The following is a 19,130-nucleotide window of genomic DNA, read 5'->3' on the forward strand; positions in this document are numbered from 1 at the left end:
ACTAGTTTCACCTTATTCATTTTTTTAATTCCAAAGAATCCACGAAGCAGGCTGTGTGCAGCTGCCGTGTTTCTCCTGGTTCATTTGGCAGTTACCTACTGTGTGGAGTTGCTAGGAGAAGGTGAATAAGCATGATTACAGCATCAGTTGATGCACATATTCCTTCACTAACAACCTGTGGAGCACTGTGGTCTGTCTTCTGTACTGTTTTACATGTGCTTTTCTCTTTGTGTAATTAATTACAGTCGCATTTCTTGTTGGAGCATGATATATTTTAAAATGCTGTTTCTAGCTCAGAGACAAAAACCTTGGCATTCCGGCAGACACTTTTTTCTCAGGGTGGTGCTGATACTGGTTCCTACCATCTGTTTGTTCATTACATCCTGCCCTCCTTCCGCTGCTTGAGAGGAATTCAGCTTCTTGTGGAGCTCTAAAGTCATTCACGTTTCTCCTTTGCATAGCACGTCTCGTAAACGGTAGAAATTCTGATGTGTTTCAGTGCACAAAGGAGGGATAAATGAGCTGCTTTAGGGGAGAGCCTCAGCGCTCAGCCGGTCAGTAGTACCGTGACAGGCTCACTACTGCTGATTGTTGCTGTGAGGTCAGAGGGACTGTTTACACTGCTCTGTGCTTGCTGGGGGTGGTGTGGCTTGGCGTGCGGTGCAGGTGCCTGTCAAAGGGAGTAGCAATTCTGACAGAGGCTTCCCCCAGCTTTGTGAATCTGCAATGTTTTGGTAGCTAAGAGATGCTACTGTATCACTGTATAAGGTTTGTGGTGGACTGATGGATGCTTATTCTCGCTGCTGGGACTGACTGTTAACTCTGTTGCTCTAGGAGCACCATCATGGGGTCCACTGCTACAGAAGCGGAAGAACTGGAAAACACCACTTTCAAGTATCTTATAGGAGAACAGACGGAAAAAATGTGGCAGCGGCTGAAAGGAATGTGAGTAAGCTCTTTGCTTGATTCTGTGTTTTTATTTTCCCTCAAAAGCTTGGACTAGTAACAAATTGTCAGTGTTAGCTGCCTTTGTGAACTAGTATTTCCTTTGGAAGGATTTCCCCCCCCCCCTTCTTTAGAAAATAAAAACGTGTCAGTCTAAGCTAACAATTTGTCTGGGGGGATGTATGGATTTTATTTATTTATTTATTTTGCACATGCACATTTTTTAAAGAGTAACTTCCAAGTAGAGACTTCACTATGTCATTAGATCATTAGATCATTGCTTATATATATTGTCTATTTAGTATAAAAATGTGGGGTTTAGAGAGACAAAAAAGTAACTAGAAAAGCTGCTTGCAAGGACACTTGCAGAAGTATAATTGCCTGGATGGGTGTAGAATATTACTTGTGTATATTTATGTGTCTGATGAGAATTTGAAAGACAAGGCCAGGATTAAGGTGCTAGTAAATTATTGTGCCTCACCATACTTATTTTTGTCTTCAATAATAATATTTCTAAATGAAAAATATGTTTAAGTGTTTAAAATACTAACAGCATACCAAACTTATTGGAGAGTTACAGCTTGATTTTAAAGAGTTCCCTTTTTTCAAGAAAGCCTGTGTTATAAATAGTCCTTTGTAAGATGAGTTAAGACTTGTGCTTGTGTCAAGCATGTAATATTAGGATAGGCAGCCTTCTGGTTCTGAACTTTTGGCTTATAGCATGTACCTTTCAATGTTGTATAAATTTGCCGCACTTTGAAAAGATTGAACCAACCCCTATTTGAAACAAATTCTTCATCACAATCAATCACCTTCCCTTGCAGCATGTTCAGCTTTCAAACTTTTAAAAAAAAAAATCATCAAGCCTTTTTAGCATTGAAGTAAGGCTAGATAAAACCCCTATGCACCTGTTCCAACTAATCTATAAATTTTACAAAAAGGTATGTTTAGGAACAAATTTTCTTCATAACCTGTAGATAACTTGCATATTAATCAATCTTTCATTGTAATATTTTGTTCCTTGATATTCAAATAGCATGAAAGTTCCCCACTCCATGTATGCTACTGATTTCTACTTAATGTTATTGTACACCATATTTGTTGCTTTGTTTTCATTATACCATAACTTAAAAATCAGAATTAACACGTGATATAAATATGAATAGTAAAATAGGAATATTTAAAAACCAACGCAATCCACTGGCACAGCTCTAGTTTCAAAAGGAAAACATAATGACTTTTCGATAATAATACCTGTAAACATCTTATGTGGTGTGGAATAGAGGTTTCATCTCTCTAATGTGTTGCTTATACTTTTTAGAAAAATGCAGCATCTGAGTACATTTGATGTTGCCATTTTGATATTTACATTTTAAAATGAGAACAATATTCCAAACTTTCTCTAGAGGAAAGAAAAATCACTTATGTTTTCTTCCATTTGAATGCACTTAGTGTTGTTTATATATTGAAATAGTATTTTCTGTGCTTTTTTCTAGTACTTGAAGCATTAGATAGCATTAAGTATGCTACCTTGTTAATAATGCAAGCAAAATTTAACAAAAATAACTTTAAAAAATTATTTAAATTATAAAAACAATCGAGTTTTAAGTTTGATTGGAAAGTTAAAAAATTATGGCTCATTTTAAAAAAATTACAGCTTCTAAGTAAGGTGGTTCCCCAGAAAAACAAATTCTCTGCAAAAGCAAGTAAAGATTCACAAAATTATTAGCATAGAAGCAAATGAAATCTTATCAGTCATTGTGTTTTGTGTACTAACCTAATGGGGGTGGACACACCTGTACCATCAGAATAATTTAGAACCTAAGTTAAATTTTCTTTCTTTTAGTAGCATAGGATGTTTTGCTTTCTTAGTATTTGTTCTGTTTTTCTATAATTACTTGAAAGTATGTAGGTAGACAGTGGTATATTTATGCATTTTTCTTTAAGATATTTGGAAAAGGATTTTGTTTTACTTTATATTTTAGGACAAAGTTATCTGACTTTGACTTTATCAGCTGATCTCAAGAATCTACATGTTACACTATTTCAGGAGAAGATGAAAGCCTCATTCATTCAACAGCAAAGCTTTATGATTTGATGTTCAGCAGAGATGTAGGGGTAGAGTTTATTAAATATAGGCATATCCTAAGTACATTTTGAGTTGTATCCAGATAGACACATTGAAGGACCATTTAGGGTAAAAAAAAATGCCAAATTTACTAGTGTCTTTTTAAGAGAAATCATTATTATCTAACTAATTGAGCTAACTAATTGCTTTTGTCACAAAGAAGTAATTTGCATTTTAGTACTATCACTTTAACTCGTACTTTGACTTAACACATTTCCAGTATTCTAGGTTTAGAACTGTCAAAATAAGAAGCTCTGAATCTAAAATCTGCATGACTAATGACAACCAAATTGTTTAATTATGGTCTTTTGTATAGTCTGCATTCAAAGCAGTGATATGAGGGACTCCCCATCTCATTGCTGAAATTGTCTTGCCTACTTAAAATGCAATATTGACTCAAACAGTATTTTAGCTTTGTGAAATTGCTAGTCTTGGAATTCTATTTTTAAGTATTGGCAATTAAAATCATACCACTCACAAAAGCTATCAAGTAATTTTGCAATCATTTCTTAGTTTTGGTAAAGTGGACTAAATGAAAGCCTTTGATAGTTGTATCAGAAATGATCTTTCAATAGTTTTGATTATATAAATGCGTTCATTTATTTAAATAGAATATTTTACTCAAGTGATCTTTTAAGTATGTAAATGTTCATATATAAATTTTTGAACTTAAGCAGAAATAGAGACAAAGGTAGAAGTAAAATAAAGTTTATTCATTTGTATCCTAAACATGGAAAGTATGAACCACTGCAAGAAAATAGATACATAGAGACAACTATTTATGAGCCTCATTGCATATCATACCATTTCAGAATACACTTCTGAGACCATAGAAATTGTTTCTTACTTTTGTAACATAGATAGAAAACATTAGTAAATTAAATTTAAAAGTTGATTCTTATCTACTGTTTTGTTGATTGCTTTTGCTGACTTCCTTTTAATTCTCCAACATATACTATTTAGTTGATTCTTATATACTGTTTTGTTCATTGCTTTTGCTGACCTCCTCTTAATTCTCCAACATATAATATTTAAGTGAAACTTGATATAACATGAAGTAACTAGGAATCTGTGAGAACAAAGCTGAAACAGTTAATACCGATGTCTAGGTTTCCTTCTCATTTTTCATAGTTGCAATTTTTTTCCCATTCAGCTTTCTTGAATTCATTTTGTGCCATCAATTTATCATTCAGTTTCACAACATAGATTCTGCATAATGACTCAACATCTAGAGTGATAGAAATATTTGCAAGTGAATGATGGCATCAAGTCCTTCTTAAGTTATATTTCAAAAGAACCCAGGTACTTGGCCAGAAGTTACCAGTTGTCTACAGTCTAGAAAATTATTCCCATTCATTTTGCTATTTCAACACTTGGTCCAAACTGATTTCTACACACTGAAAAATTCTTTTCTACATTTATCTTTGCAAAACTTGTTACATTCCTTAATTTCCATGTTGAAAGTTATCTTGAAAGTTTTGTATGTTCATGAATGCTAGTGAGCTTTGCTTTCAAGTTTAGAAAGGATTTATCTTTGTACCATGGTACTGTGCCTTTTCTTTTTGAGTATGGAAATCTCCACAACTGTGGAATTGAAATATAATCAAACATATTTTAAGATATTAGTTCTGTTCTTTCCTGTCATTGTTCTAGTTCTAAGGATTTGAGCTAAGAAATGTCAACATTCCCAAAAAGCTAAATTGCCATTTACTGCCTCAGACACCTCATGGAATTGGATTTCCAACTGGACAGCAATAAGAGAGAGAGATAGAGACAGGGAGAGAAAAAGAGAAAATGCACCCTGGACCAGGCTTCATTGTTAACCAATCATTATGATGTTTCACATCATGTGATTTCAGTTTCAAGTACTAGGAGAAAAAACTGTTATTTTCATTGTCACTGGTGTTTTTGTTGTCAATGATTTTGTCTAGTTTTCTGGTGTTTTAGCTAATATTTTTTTAAAATTTTATTTTATTATATTTTGTGTGTACCGTCAGATCAGATCTGACTGGTACAGGAGAAGATTGCCACTTCTCGAGCAGAGCATCTGGTGGATTTGAACAGTGTGCCTCTGGGATTGCAGTGCAGCTTCTTACCACTAGGCCACCAGAGCTCCCTTAGCTAATATATTATTATAACTAGTATTTGTAAGGCTATTTCAAGGAGCTCTGTTGGTCTGGTGGTAAGAAGCTCCACTGCAATCCAAAAGGCACATGGTTCTAATCCATCAGCTACTCCATGGGAGAAGGATGGACAATCTCTTCCTGTGTGATTAATTGCCTCTGAAAATTCACTGGAGGGTCAGCTATGAGCTATTTCTGACTGGATGACACATAATGACAACAAACTTACATCAATAGCATTTTTGGAGAATGAAGTAGTAAGTAAAAGGAGAAAAATTTAAAAAAAAACCATTTGCCTCAGTTACTTAATGATATTGTAACTAATGTAGAAAGATTTCATGAAATTGTTTTGCTAACATTAATGGAGAAGAGCATTACACATACCATAGACTGTCAAGAGAGGGTCTGAGAGGGTGAAACAAGCTGTTCCTTGGAGGCAAAGATTTTGAAACTCCATCTCATACTTTGGGCACATAACCTGGAGGGATCAGTCTTTGAAGAAGGACATCATGCTTGGAAAAGTGGAGGGGACAGCACAGGAGAGGAAGATCTCGGGTGAGATAGATTTACGCAGTAATTGGGGCAATGGAGGTAGGTGTGTCAGAGACAGTGAGATTGGCTCAGGATAGAGAAGAGTTCAGTGCTGTTGTACGTAGGGTCACAATGAGTTGCAAGTAAATCAACAGCATGTAACAACAACAGCAATAATATAAGAATATTATATTTATGCCGTTTACAACTGTATTCTCACATCTGAAATGGTGGCTTGGATGGGTAGTAAGCATTGCCAAATGTTCTGTGTGGTCTGGTCCTGAAGGAGGCTCATGAAGTTAAGGGTTGACCAGATGAGTAACTGCATGGAGTGACATCAACCTTACTGATGCCACTGGTCCTACTTCTCATCAGGTTTTGCAGATGTATGTATGTGTGGAGAGTTTCTCGTTGGTATATTGACTGAGAGGTGTTTGCATTCTGTGGGCAGCAAGATCCAGGCATGCTAAATGTGCCAAGTGTTCATGACATTTCCATGTCAGCTAGAATTTTCTGGCTCTAAATGCTAATCCTAAAGATTTCAGTTTAAATTCCATTTATAAAGAAAATCCTCCTGACCGTTCACACTAGATTTATTTCCTGGGATTTAGCAAATAATAGAACTAATCTCTAACACGACTGGCCTTTGCAGGCATAGAAATCACCTGGGAATCTTGTTAAAATGTAAATTTGGAATCAGTGTATCTAGGGTGGAAATGCATACCCTCAGCAGGAGTGCAAATCAAAATGGTTTGATACCTTGTGGTGTGGGCAAGCACTTGTTCATTGTGCTTATTTTTTGGATCTCCATCATGTACGTCAGTACACTGTAGTTAGGAGACAACAGAAATGAACACCTTTAAATCAATATATGGATAAACTTTGGGATGGTAGAACAGTTCTAACTTTATAGAAGATTAAGATAGCTTCCCAAATCTAAACCCAACCTACTTCCACCTAGTTGATTCTGACTCGTAGTCCCCCTGGAGGGCAGAATAGAACTGCCCCATAGGGCTTCCTCCAAGGCTAGAAATCTTAATGGGTATAGACTGCCTCTTTCTCTCCTGTAGCTAGTGGGTTTCAACTACAAATTTATTTGTTGGCAGCCCAAAGCTTAACCTACACTGCCACTTCTTGTTGTTGTTTGTGGTGCCATTGAGTCAGAATTGACTGTAGCTGGTAGGCTTTCAGAGGCAATAGGTCATGTGGGAGGAGCTTGCCCATTCTTCTCATTCTGGGCAGCTGGTGGATTTGAACTGTGTGCATTTGGGACTGCAGTACAGATTCTTGTTACTAGGCCACTAAAGCCCCTACACCACCACTAGGGCCCCTTAGAGTTACCGAGATAAAAATCTTTGAGTAGACTCGGACTGATAGCAGCCCTCCATTCTGGGACTGTACATATTTATGGGAGGAATCTGCTAATCTTTCTTCTTTGTAGCCCTGTAATCTGAAAGAGGGAAGAATAAGAAGTCCGGACGATATGATGTAGGATGGATTTTATTAGCATGCCATTTTGGATTTTGAGGCAAAGAATGTAGGCATCATTTAGAAACTTGAAAAAAGATTTTTCTCTAGATCTTTCTAAAGGAAGATCCAGGGAAACTCACATAAGATTTGTGCTCTAAGAACTGTAAAATGATAATTTTGAGTTGTTTCAAATCATTAAGGTTGTGGTGATTTGTTACAAAAGCCATAGGAAATGAACGCAGTTCTCTTGTGTTATGTTAACCCCAATGGGAGCTCTGATAGCTTAGCCCACAGGTTATGACACTGCTAATGCCAATGCCAAGTCTTTCCTGCAATTTGAATCCACCAGCGCCTCCATGGAAAGATGATAGGCAGTCACCTCTCTTGTGACTTACTGCCTCAGAAACTCAATAGATGATCAGCTGTGAGTTAGTTCTGATTTGATGGTAGTGAGTTTGAGTTTTGAATTAGAGTATTTAATCAGCATGATGTTGTTATTATTGTTGTAAGGTGCCTTTGAGTCAAGTACAACTCGTAATGACCCCATAAAGAAGAGAAATGAACTTTATCCTGTTCTATACCATCCTTACAATCTCTGACACTGCTGAGCCCATTGCTACAGTTACTATATACTACCTGGTTAAGGGTCTTCCTCTCTTTTCCCATCCCTCCACCTTCTCAAGCATGATGTCCCTCTCTAATTAATAGCCTCTTCTAGAAGCATGCCCAAACTATGTGAGACAAGCTTTATCATCTTTGACTCTAATAGTTACTCTGACTGCACCTTTTCCAAGACATACTTGTTTGTTCTTTTGGCAGTTGTTGGGTACTCTTCTCCATTCAGAGTCCATTCAGTACTCTTCTCCAACACTCCAGTTCAAAGGCATCAATTCTTCTGTCATCTTTTTTTCACTGTACATCTCTCAGCAGGATTACCAAATGATGAAAAGATGATGGTCTAAATCAGGTGTGCCTTCCTTAGTCCTCAAACTAACATAATTTCTCCTCAATAATTTTGAGAGGTCCCTGATTGCAGACTTTCCTGGTGAAGTATGTCTCCTAATATTCTGACTGCTTATGTCAAGTGTATTGATCGTGAATCCAGGGAAGATGAAGTTATCGACATTTTCAATCTTTTTACATCTATCATGATGGTGCCTATTGATCCAGTGGTGAGAATTATTTGTTTTTGTGATGTTGAGGTGCAGTCCACATGGAAGGTTGTAATATTTTTTAAAAAATTGTTTATTTTTATTGTATTATTTTTTATGTGTACTGTCAAATCAGATCTGACTGGTAGAGGAGAGGATTGCACCCTCCTTCTCCAGCAGAGGATCTGGTGGATTTGAACCACGTACCTCTGGGATTGCAGTGCAGGATCTTGCCACTAGACCAGAGCTCCCTGAAGGTTGATCTTTGATCTTTTGCAACAAGTACTTTAAGTCCTCACTTTGAGCAAGCAAGGTGAAGGTTCAGCATAATTAAGGTAATTGATGAGTCTTCCTCCAATCCTGATGACACATTCTTTCTCACAGATAGTTTCTTGAATCATTTGCTCAGCATTCAGATTGAGTAGATGTGAAAAAATAGGATATAACCTTGACATATGCCTTTATTAATTTTAAACTCTGTAGCATTATTCCCTCACATAATCAACTCTTAGTCTAGGCATAGGTTTTGCACAAACAGTTAAGTGTTGGGGGAATCCCGTTCTTCTCAATGTTAGCCCTAATTTTTTATGATCCATACAAATTCTTTTGCATAGTCAATAAAGCACAAATATATATTCTTCTGTTATTCTTTGCTTTTGGCCAGAACCTTTGACATTAGCAGTGATATCCTTGGTGCCAGGGCCTCTTCTAAATCCAGCTTGAAATTCTGGCAGTTCTTTGTCTATATATTGTTCCAGCCATTTTTTTTAAAAGAATCCCACCAGTATTTTGCTTGCATGTGATATTAATGATTTTATTAAATAATTTTCACATCCTGTTGGATCACCAGCAAAATGATTAGTTCTCTCTCTCTCTCTCACACACACGCACACAGAGAGAGAGAGAGAGAGAGACAGAGAGAGAGAGAGAGAGACTTTCTGTAACTCCATGGGACATTGAATTGGATACTCTTTATACTTGTCTGTTAAACCAGTTGTCTTTATGGTACCCTGGTTTATAGTTCTACACACTCACATGGTCAGTTTTTCTATCATACGCTGGTATTAGGGATACACATAGCCTGCAAAAGAAACAAAGACATCTGTCTTGGAAGAAGTGGAAACAGACTGATCCTTAGAAGAAATGATGGTGAGATTTCCTCTCACATATTTTGGGCATATTGCCAGAAAGGACCTTGGAAATAGGTGCTTTGGTAAAATACATTATGTTTGGAAAATTAGAGGATCAGAATGAGAGGAGAATGTCCAAAGAGATGTATTAACATGATAATGCCTGCAAAAATGAGCTTGAGCATAGAATACATTCTTTCTCCACAGTTTACCAGTCAAGTGGACTGCTACAGTCATTGTTTCAATCCATTTTGTGGAAGTTCTTACTCTCTTTCCTTGACCCTTAATCATTCCCCGAATGATGTATTTTTTATCTGGACTAGCCCCTTCTATCATCATGCCCAAAGTATAAGAGATGAAGTTTCATCAAAATAGTAATCATCAAAGAGTGCCTGTAAAAAACAAATTAACATATTGCTGGCTCCCAGGCAGCTCTCCAAACATATTGTGTTAACTTTTATTTTCAACCTTTCCCTCTCACCAATTTTTCTAAGTTTCCCAGCTAGATTATTTACCAGTTGTATGATCTTTATTGTTGTTGTGTGCCATTGAGTTTGAACCGACTCATAGCTCACCCTCCAGTGGATTTTCAGAAGCAGTTATTCACCCCGAAGGAGATTACCTATCATTCTGTCCAGAAGCTGGTGGATTTGAACCATGTGCCTTTGAGACTGTTAGTGCAGCATCTTACCAACAGTCTACCAGGTTAATTTTATTTTGGTAATTTAATTTTTTGTCTACAAAATGAGAATGATATTTCCGATTTCATAGTGTTGAGAGGAATTAATGCTGATATGCTGCTTAGAACAATGTCTAGAATTCAATGACCATTATTAGCTGCTGTTATTATTACTACTACTATTATAAACAGATGCTGCATGTGGAGTTCACCCTCCCTCCCAGAGTATTTGTGTCAGAATCAGTGAGAGAGTAAGATTGTCAAGATAAAGAAATTTCTTTGGGCTCCATGGGATTGGTCTTATTTAAAAGACATACTCTGTGATTTACATGTTCCTGAGGAAGGGGTAAAGGTTGGGGGGGGGGTTGTTGAGTAATTCAAGGATATTGATCTTGAAAGTTGAAGTTATACAAGAATTTCCTTTAACTTTGACACCTTTATTCCAACATCTTCTAGTGGCCTTACAATGGATTTTAGGTCTTCACATCAATGAAGTTGAATAGCTAGGTGGAATCCATGCTTTACTCTGAGGTAAAAGTGATTTTTGAGGCCTTCCCTTGCTTGTCCTAAGGAAAGTGTTGAAAGTGTTCAGTTGCTACCAAAAAGGTTGGCAGTGGGAACCTGGAAATCATTCTAGGGAAGAAAGATGTGACAACTGACTTCTGTAAAGATTATAGCCATGGGAATCCTTTGAAGAAGTTCTACTCAATCCTATAAAGTCATCACCAGGCCAATAGAATGCATGGGAAGAAACTGAGAAGACCTTGGCTTAGATCAGACACATCTTAATCTTTAGACTGACATTATTCTTCTTTGGAACTCTGGAGATGTCCTTCACAGCAGATTTTCCCAATGCAACTCATCTCTTGATTTCCTGACTGCTAGTACCAAAGGTGTTGATTGTGAATCTAAACAAAATGAAATCATTAGCAAGTTCAATCTTTTCTTCATCTATTATAATGCTGTCTATTAGCATAGTGGTAAGGATTTTTATTTTCTTGATGTTTATATGCCATCCATATCGAAGGTTACAGTCCTTGATCTGCAGCAAGTGCTTCAGGTCTTCCTCCATTATTGTGAGCAAGGTTGTGTCATCTGCATAACACAGATTGTTGATGAGTCTTCCTCCAAACCCGAAGCCACATTCCTCTTCATAAAGTCTATCTCCATGAGTGATCTGGTCAGTGTACAAATTGAAAAGGAAAGGTGAAAAGATTTTTGTTATGCACCCTTTTCTTGATTTTAAGTGTGCAGTATTCCCTTGCTCTGTTCATATGACAGCTTCCTGATCTAGCTGAAGGTTTCACATGAGCACGATAAAGTGTTTTGGGCTCTTCATTCTTCTCAAAGTTACCCATGATTTGTTGTGACCCACACAGTCTAATGCCTTTGCTTAGTTGATAAAACACTAACAGACTCTTACGGATACTTTGTTGCTTTCAGTCAGGAACCTTCTGACATCAACAATTATATCCCTAGTACCATGACCTCTTCTAATGCACGTCTGTATTTCTAGAAGTTCTCTGTCTCTGTACTGTTCTGGCCATTTAAAAATAATCTTCATTAAGATTTTGTTTGCATATGATATTCATGGTATTATTTGATAGTTTTCATATTTTGTTGGAGCACTTATTTGGGAATGGAAATAAATATGGATCTCTTCCAGTCAGTGACCAGGTAACTGTTTTCCATATTTGCTGGCACTGCCTGGGGTTTGTTGAAATATGTCAGTTGACATTTCATCGATTCCTAGGGCTTTATTTTTTGCCAATTCCTTCAGAGCAGCTTGATCTACTTCCTTTATTACCATTGGTTCTTGATCACATGCTACTTCTTGACATGGTTCTGTGTCAGCCAATTCTTTTTCATACAAGTGATTCTGTGTATTATTTTCATCTTCAAATGATGTTTCCTGAATCACTCAAGATGTTCCCCATACATCTTTCAGTATTGCAACTTGAGGCTTGAATTTGCTCTTCTGTTCCTTCGCCTTGAGGAATGCCTAGTGAGTTCTTCTATTTTGATTTTATTACTCCAGCTCTGCACATTTTGTTATAATACTTTGCTTTGTCTTCCCAAGCTGTCCTTTGAAATCTTTTGTTCAACTTTGTAACTTCCTCATTTCTTCCCTTTGTTTTGGCTTCTCGACATTATAATGCACAAGAGCCTCTTCCAATATCTGTTTTGTTTTTTCTGCAGTCTTTGGGCATGTAGCTAGAAGAGGCTATTCCTCGGTTAGGGACATCATGCTTGGGAAGGTGGAAGGTCAGAGAAAGAGAGGAAGACTCTTGATGAGATAGATTGACACAGTGATTGCAGCTATAGGCTCACATGTGCTTTAGATGATGCGGATTGCACAGGATAGGAAGAGTTCAGAACTGTTGTTCTGAGTTGCTATGAGTCATCCCCCCAAAACTATCTTTAAACTGACATTCTTGCTCTTTAGCACCTTGGAGAGGTCCTTTACAGGAGAATTTTCCAATGCAATACATCTTTTGACTTCTTGATGGCTGTCCCATGGTGTTGATTGTGGATCCTAGTGAAATGAATCCTTGACTTCAATCTTTTCTTAATCTATTATGATGTTACCTATTGGTCTATTTGTTTGGGATTTTTTGTTTTGCTATATTTTTATTTTAAATTGATTTTAATGAAAGTTTATAGAGACTTTGTATTTCCATTCATTCATTGTTGCACTTTTCTCCCTGCAATTTAGGTAAATAATCCAATTTCTGATTGTTTGAAACTTTTAAAATTCACAATAAACTATTCTACAGAACAATCTCACTCATTTCACATGCAAGTAAGATTTTACTGAAGATTATCCAAAAACGACTGGAACAGCACATCAACAGGGAACTACCAGAAGTCCAGGCTGGGTTTAGAAGGGGTCGTGGTACTAGAGATATTGTAGCTAATGTTAGATGGATCTTAGCTGAAAGCAGAGAATACCAGAGGAATGTCTATCTGTGTTTCATTGACTATGCAAAGGCATTTGACTGTGTGGGTCATAACAAACTATGGCTGACTATGAGAAGAACGGGAATCCCAGAACACTTGATCGTTCTAATGCGAAACCTATACTTGGACCAGGAGGCAGTCATTAGAACAGAGCAAGGGAACATTGCATGGTTCAAAATTGGGAAGGGCGTATGCCAGGGATGCATCCTATCTCCATACCTTTTCAACCTATATGCAGAACAGATTATCCAGGAGGCTGGGCTCTATGAGGAGACATGTGGGGTCAAGATTGGTGGACGATTTATCAACAATCTGCATTATGCAGATGACACAATCCTGCTTGCTGAAAATGAAGAGGACCTGAAGCACCTGCTGCAGAGGGTCAATTACTGCAGCCTCCAATATGGATTGAGGCTCAATGTCAAGAAGACAAAGATTCTCACCACTGGACCACTTGACAGCATCAGGATGGATGGTGAAGAGATTGAGATTGTACACAACTTTAGTTTGCTTGGCTCCACAGTCAACAGTCTTGGCACCAGCAGCCAGGAAATTAAAAGGCGCATTGACATGGGAAAGTCTGCTGTTAGGGACCTCTCCAAAGTGCTGAAGAGCAATAGTGTCCCTCTGCAGATTAAGGTGCATCTGATACAGGCCATTGCCTTCACAATCACTTGTTATGCATCAGAGAGTTGGACAATGACCAAGGAGGATAGAAGGAGAATTGATGCCTTTGAGCTGTGGTGCTGGAGAAGAGTATTGAGAATACCATGGACTGCTAGGAAAACAAACAGATTTGTCCTGGAAAGGGTTAAATCGGGTGGCTCTTTGGAGGCAAGGATTCTGAGGCTCTGTCTAACATACTTTGGACATGTTGTGAGGAGAGACCAGTCCTTGGAGAGGGACATCATGCTTGGCAGGGTGGAGGGACAGCGCAGGAGAGGAAGGCCCTCTATGAGGTGGATTGATTCAGTGACTGGGGTAATTGGGATGGGAGTGTCAGAAACAGTGGGATTGGCACAGGACAGAGCAGAGTTTAGGGTTGTTGTACATAGGGTCTCTGTGAGTCGCAAACAACTCGACGACACATAACAACAACAACAACAATATTCTATAATTCTTTCATTATATTTAAATTCTAAAAGCTTTTTCAAACTCTGTGGTCCAGCACAATTATTGACTTTTTTTTTTAATTGAGTAAACAGCCCTAAATACCCCGAATGACTTGGCCTACACTTTATAGTTAGTAAAGAGAGTGTGTGCATCCTAACCCCAAGTACTTCATCAATTTATCACTGCGTTTTCCCAATTTCACTTGTCCCTCAGGAGTCTCAGTAAAAGCTTATATTTCTTTCACTGCTCCCTTTTTGAAAACTCTTCTCTTGTTTTGCATTTCTCCCTCCAGTCTTGATGTTTGCCTAGATCAGCAGTAATCCAAAAACCAACGGAAACAACCACTTGGCATTGACTTCAGGTGTCACAAACTCCCCAATTCCCTTTTTGTCCTTTTCTAGAACATGCACAACCATTGCATTTATATTTATTCAAACTATTGTCTCAAATTGTATCTGCTAGGAAACTTTTATTACCACATCTTGTACCTTAGCACCTGGAACTTTGCAAAATAATTTTCACTTATTTGGCTTTTGGTGTCCCAAACAGCAGAGCAAGAAAGCATGGAATAGTAGAAACTTCTGTTCCTGCAGATCTTTATTTTAAGCTGTGTTGTTCCTAGATTCTTGTGTGCAAATATAATTTCTTGCCGATTATAAGAGTATCATATAGTACATTAGGGAAATGGCATAGACAGAAATGTTTCACAACTTGTTACCCTGGCAACAGTCACTTGAAAGATCAAGGTTCTCATGTAGCCTGTTGTCCTGACAACAAATCATGCAGAGGCATGAGAAAGTCCAGTTTCTAGTCTTCTAGGCATCTTTTTTGTCACCAGAGAGAAGAAAAGAAAGTGATGTTGCATCTCATTCCTCCCTATATGCATGCTGCTTCTGTTGTCTGAACCACTCCTTTATAAGGACATTTATCCAGATGAAGGAGTTAAGAAAGAGAACTGTGACCTTAGTTTTATCATTCATAAACTCTGAAACATTTGTTAAGTTTTTATTGAGTCAAAAGAGTAGATGATAGAGTAAAATGAGTTGGAGAGAAAGTAACATGAATAAAAATTATAAAAAACAGAATTAGTGTATGAACAATTTAATAGCTAAGAGCTGATATGTGTTGTATTGTTGTATCATCAGTTCCAACCAACTCATAGGTGACCTTCCAGCAGGTTTTTGGAGACAGTAAATCACAAAAGAGTTGATTGCCATCTTTCTCACCTGGAGAAGATAGTGGATTCACACAGCATACCTTTGGGTTTGCAGAGCAACTCTAACCACTGAGCTGATATGTTGTTGTTTTGTTGTTTACTTTGGAACCTACCCATAGTTTTGTTGTTTAGTTGTAACCAATCCATAGCAGACCCTCTAGAGAATTTTCAGAGGCAGTTAACCACACAGGAGGAGACTGCCTATCCTTCTCCCTTGTTAATTAAGCTGTTATTAGCTATAATAATTAAGCTGATTTTAGTAAGCTGATATTGTTGTTAAGTGCTGTCGAGTCTAGCATGACTCATATTGACCCTGTAAACAAAAGACCTTAACCCTATTCTATAACTATCGTCGTTTCTCTAAGTTCATAGAGTTTCCAGAGGCATGTTGTTTAGGAATTGGATGCCACTTCTACTTCCAAACCTGTCTTAATATGGGAGCTCTCCCAAACACTGTCCACCGTGGGTAACATTATGGCATTTGACACACCAGTGGCACGGCATTCAGCATCACAGCAACCCCAAGTTACCTCAGCAGCAAACCAGTGCTGTGCCACTTAGGAGAATGTTCTTTGGGGTGTATTATTTATCTGCATTGGTTATGCTGAACTTTTTATTTTTTACAAAATATAGCTACATAAACCTATCTGTGGAATGAGTTATTGCTAATTTTGGTGGCCTAGTGGTGAGGAATGTGGATTGAACTGACCAGATGCTCCCTGAGAGGAAAATAGGAAATCCCAGTGGAGGGTTAGCTATAGGCCAGTTAAAACTTGATTATACACAACAATAGCAACAATACATTGGTACTTAAGAAACTGATGATGGCATGTACTTAAGAAACTGACATGTCAAGCTGTTCATGAAAAGGTTATCAGTAGGAATCCACCAACTGATACTCAGGATAAACACAGACAATCTCATTAGAAACTCATAGGAGAGTGAGTTTGGTTCAATTTTATATTGCTATTTATTTGGTCACTTTTCTCTTTGTTAACAGATAATGTGAAACCAACAATCACAAAATGATGTTGTTTTAAAAATATCAACTTAATCCTATCATTCTGTTCAAATTTTTCCTTTTTATCAAGTTTTTATTTGCTTTCATCACTCACCTTTTTTCAATATGTAAAGTTGATAAATACTGTGACAAGATTAATTTTTTTCTATGTTATTTCTTGTTTGAGGAAAGGTTTGATTATATTGTGTGTGTGTGTTGCTCTTCAAATTTCATTTTTGAGCTATATATTTCCTTACTATTCTGAATTTATGGTTCATATAAAATATCTATTAAAATATAACATCATTAGTTCAGATATAAGTAATCTCTACCAATTTTTTCTGTGAATTAAAAAAAATTTAACTCTTCTGTTTTCAGAAACACAGTAATGATTTTAAACAAGAAACTAAACTAGAAGTCTTATTAAAGTATCTGGCATATTTCTTCTGTCAAAAAACTGGAAAAAGGATTTTTTCTTTTTTCCCTTCTTTTTTAATTATTAATGATTTTTTTAATGCAACATATACATTTTTACAGTATATTCTTTCCATTTAATTTTCCCCCATTCATTCATTGTTGCATATTTTGCAAAGAGGATTTTGAGAAAAAAATATATTTCAATTAATGGAAAAGAATAAAAGCGTATAAAAAGTAAGCATCTTTGTGAGAACATAATCATATTATAATTGAGACCAAGTGGCAAAGTTTGGTGTTTTAATCATTGTAAAAATACTAATTACTTTAGGTAAGGGTAGGTGACCAACCTACTCTAATTGTATTTAATGGTTTATTACTATTTCTCACTTGATTGTTCTGTCTTCTAGGTAAGTCTTCCTTTTGAAGAAACAAGAGGGGAGAGATAGCATTCATTTCCTCAATTTATCTATTCAAAAGTCAAAATTTAGGAAAGGACTTAAAATAAGAACTTGGAATGGTTTAACATAATACAAAAACCCATAATCAGGAAACATGGAACAACTTTACGATTGGATAGTGTGCATAGTCAAAATAAAGTTGTTCAGTGGCTGAGGTAGTGAAAGGCAAGATTGATTCATGAAGGAGGTTTGCATTACTTTAGGAACAATGAGTAGTCATAAAAGTTTGGTCAGCTGAGGTTGTTTGAAATAGAACTATGCCACAGATGAATGTGGAACCTGATAGAATTATTGTGAGGAATAGAAACAATACACTCCAAGTGGTCAAATCCCATGTCTGGCACAGAATAAACATTTTAAAAGGGTGTTCAGTGCAAATGACCTTTGTGGTATAGCTATGTGTATGATGATCTTTGTTTACACCAATTTCTCTTACAAACAAATGATTGAAGTAACTAGGTAACTAAAACCTTGATAAGTAGATGGTAGGTAGGATGTAGAGGAACAGTAACAAGGACCAGAGAATGCAATTTCTTACTCCAAGATTTCTAATTTCCTCATTTTCCAACCACTGAAATGACAAAAGAAAGCTCAAAGACCTGTTTCACAGTGTAGTGGAATAATTAAGAGTATGTTTAGAATATCCTCCAGTGATCCATGGATGCTTGGCCTCATGTGGCCTTGCAGCCTGAGGAATTCTTGGTGCGTGGAGACTGCTGTGGATTCTGTGTGAGTTAATTGCCTGCTGAAGTTTCCAGACTTTAATGAGTCAGAGAGAGGAGGAAAACCAATTGAACTTGGAGAATTGAGCAAAACACTTTTGTATTAGCTTCTATGCTACACTTGTCCACTTTTAAGTTGAAGACTAACTAATCTTTTCATAGCATTGGTCCTCAAAGCAAACTTGAAAAAGCAAGATAATATTGAAGTTTTGCAGTAAGAGGGCCAGGAGGGCAAGAGGACTGGAGTACAGTGGATCAGGGGAAAAATGGAAGGGATCATTATGAAGAAAAAGAGAAAAAATTTCACTCACCTAAGAACTAACAGGTCATGATGAAACATGAGACTTGACTCCCAGTATGAGAAGTCATTAGAACTTTGGGGCAGAGACTTTGACTTGGGTTGTAGGGAGATTTCTTTAGCCATTGTGTAGAAAAGAATCATGGGAAGCAATATTGAGAATGGAAGAATGGGTCTAGAAATATGCTAGAGATCCGGGTGAAGATTTAGCGGCTTTTTAAATAGTGAGTGGTACCTATGGGGTAGTGAGAAATGTTCACACTGAGGACATATTTGAAAGTAGTGTTGACAGGGCTCAGGGATGATTTCTATGAATGATTTGATAAAGTTTCAAAGAATGAGGTATATTGTTGGATTTTTCTTTTTAATTTACCTTTGCCCTCAATATTTGGGTTTTTAGCCTTTTCTTTGAAACTCTTAGGCCAAATGTGATCTGAGTCTATATATCTTTTAGATTTTTCAGAAGGTAATATGAAACAATATTAAAATTTAACAAACAACCTTAGTAATTTTAGAGGTTTATGTGGAACAATATCTAGTTATACACTGAAAGAAGGATAAACAAGACAATAAATGACCCCTCATTTGTTTCAGTAAAGTTTTGCTGGCAAATGTGTTCAAGACAGATTAAGTTTTATTGGAAAATAAATTATTGCTTTATTTAGGTCAGAAAGTTTGGGATTTTTGGATTTTAATAGTTTGGTTTTTTTTTAAATTTAGGTTGTTTATTTTTCATTTCAATGAACATCTACAGAGATTTTGGAATTCCATTCATTCATTGTTGCACC

The 19,130-nt window shown here is 36.8% G+C and overlaps 1 protein-coding gene across 1 annotated transcript in view; it reads left to right on the plus strand.

The window, feature by feature from the left end:
• Positions 1-375: 375 nt before the first annotated feature.
• The window catches only part of PDE1A (phosphodiesterase 1A, calmodulin-dependent), a 479,366-nt gene continuing 460,611 nt past the window's right edge, over positions 376-19,130 (plus strand). The window contains exons 1-2 of the mRNA XM_006878948.1: positions 376-554; positions 835-945. Coding sequence (XP_006879010.1) covers positions 845-945 — 101 coding nt within the window. The 5' untranslated portion in view covers positions 376-554; positions 835-844. The remainder of the gene's footprint in view (positions 555-834; positions 946-19,130) is intronic.

This window comes from Elephantulus edwardii, unplaced genomic scaffold (assembly GCF_000299155.1).
Source record: "Elephantulus edwardii isolate Elephantulus edwardi_28Jun2011 unplaced genomic scaffold, EleEdw1.0 scaffold00001, whole genome shotgun sequence".
Classification (NCBI taxonomy): domain Eukaryota; kingdom Metazoa; phylum Chordata; class Mammalia; order Macroscelidea; family Macroscelididae; genus Elephantulus; species Elephantulus edwardii.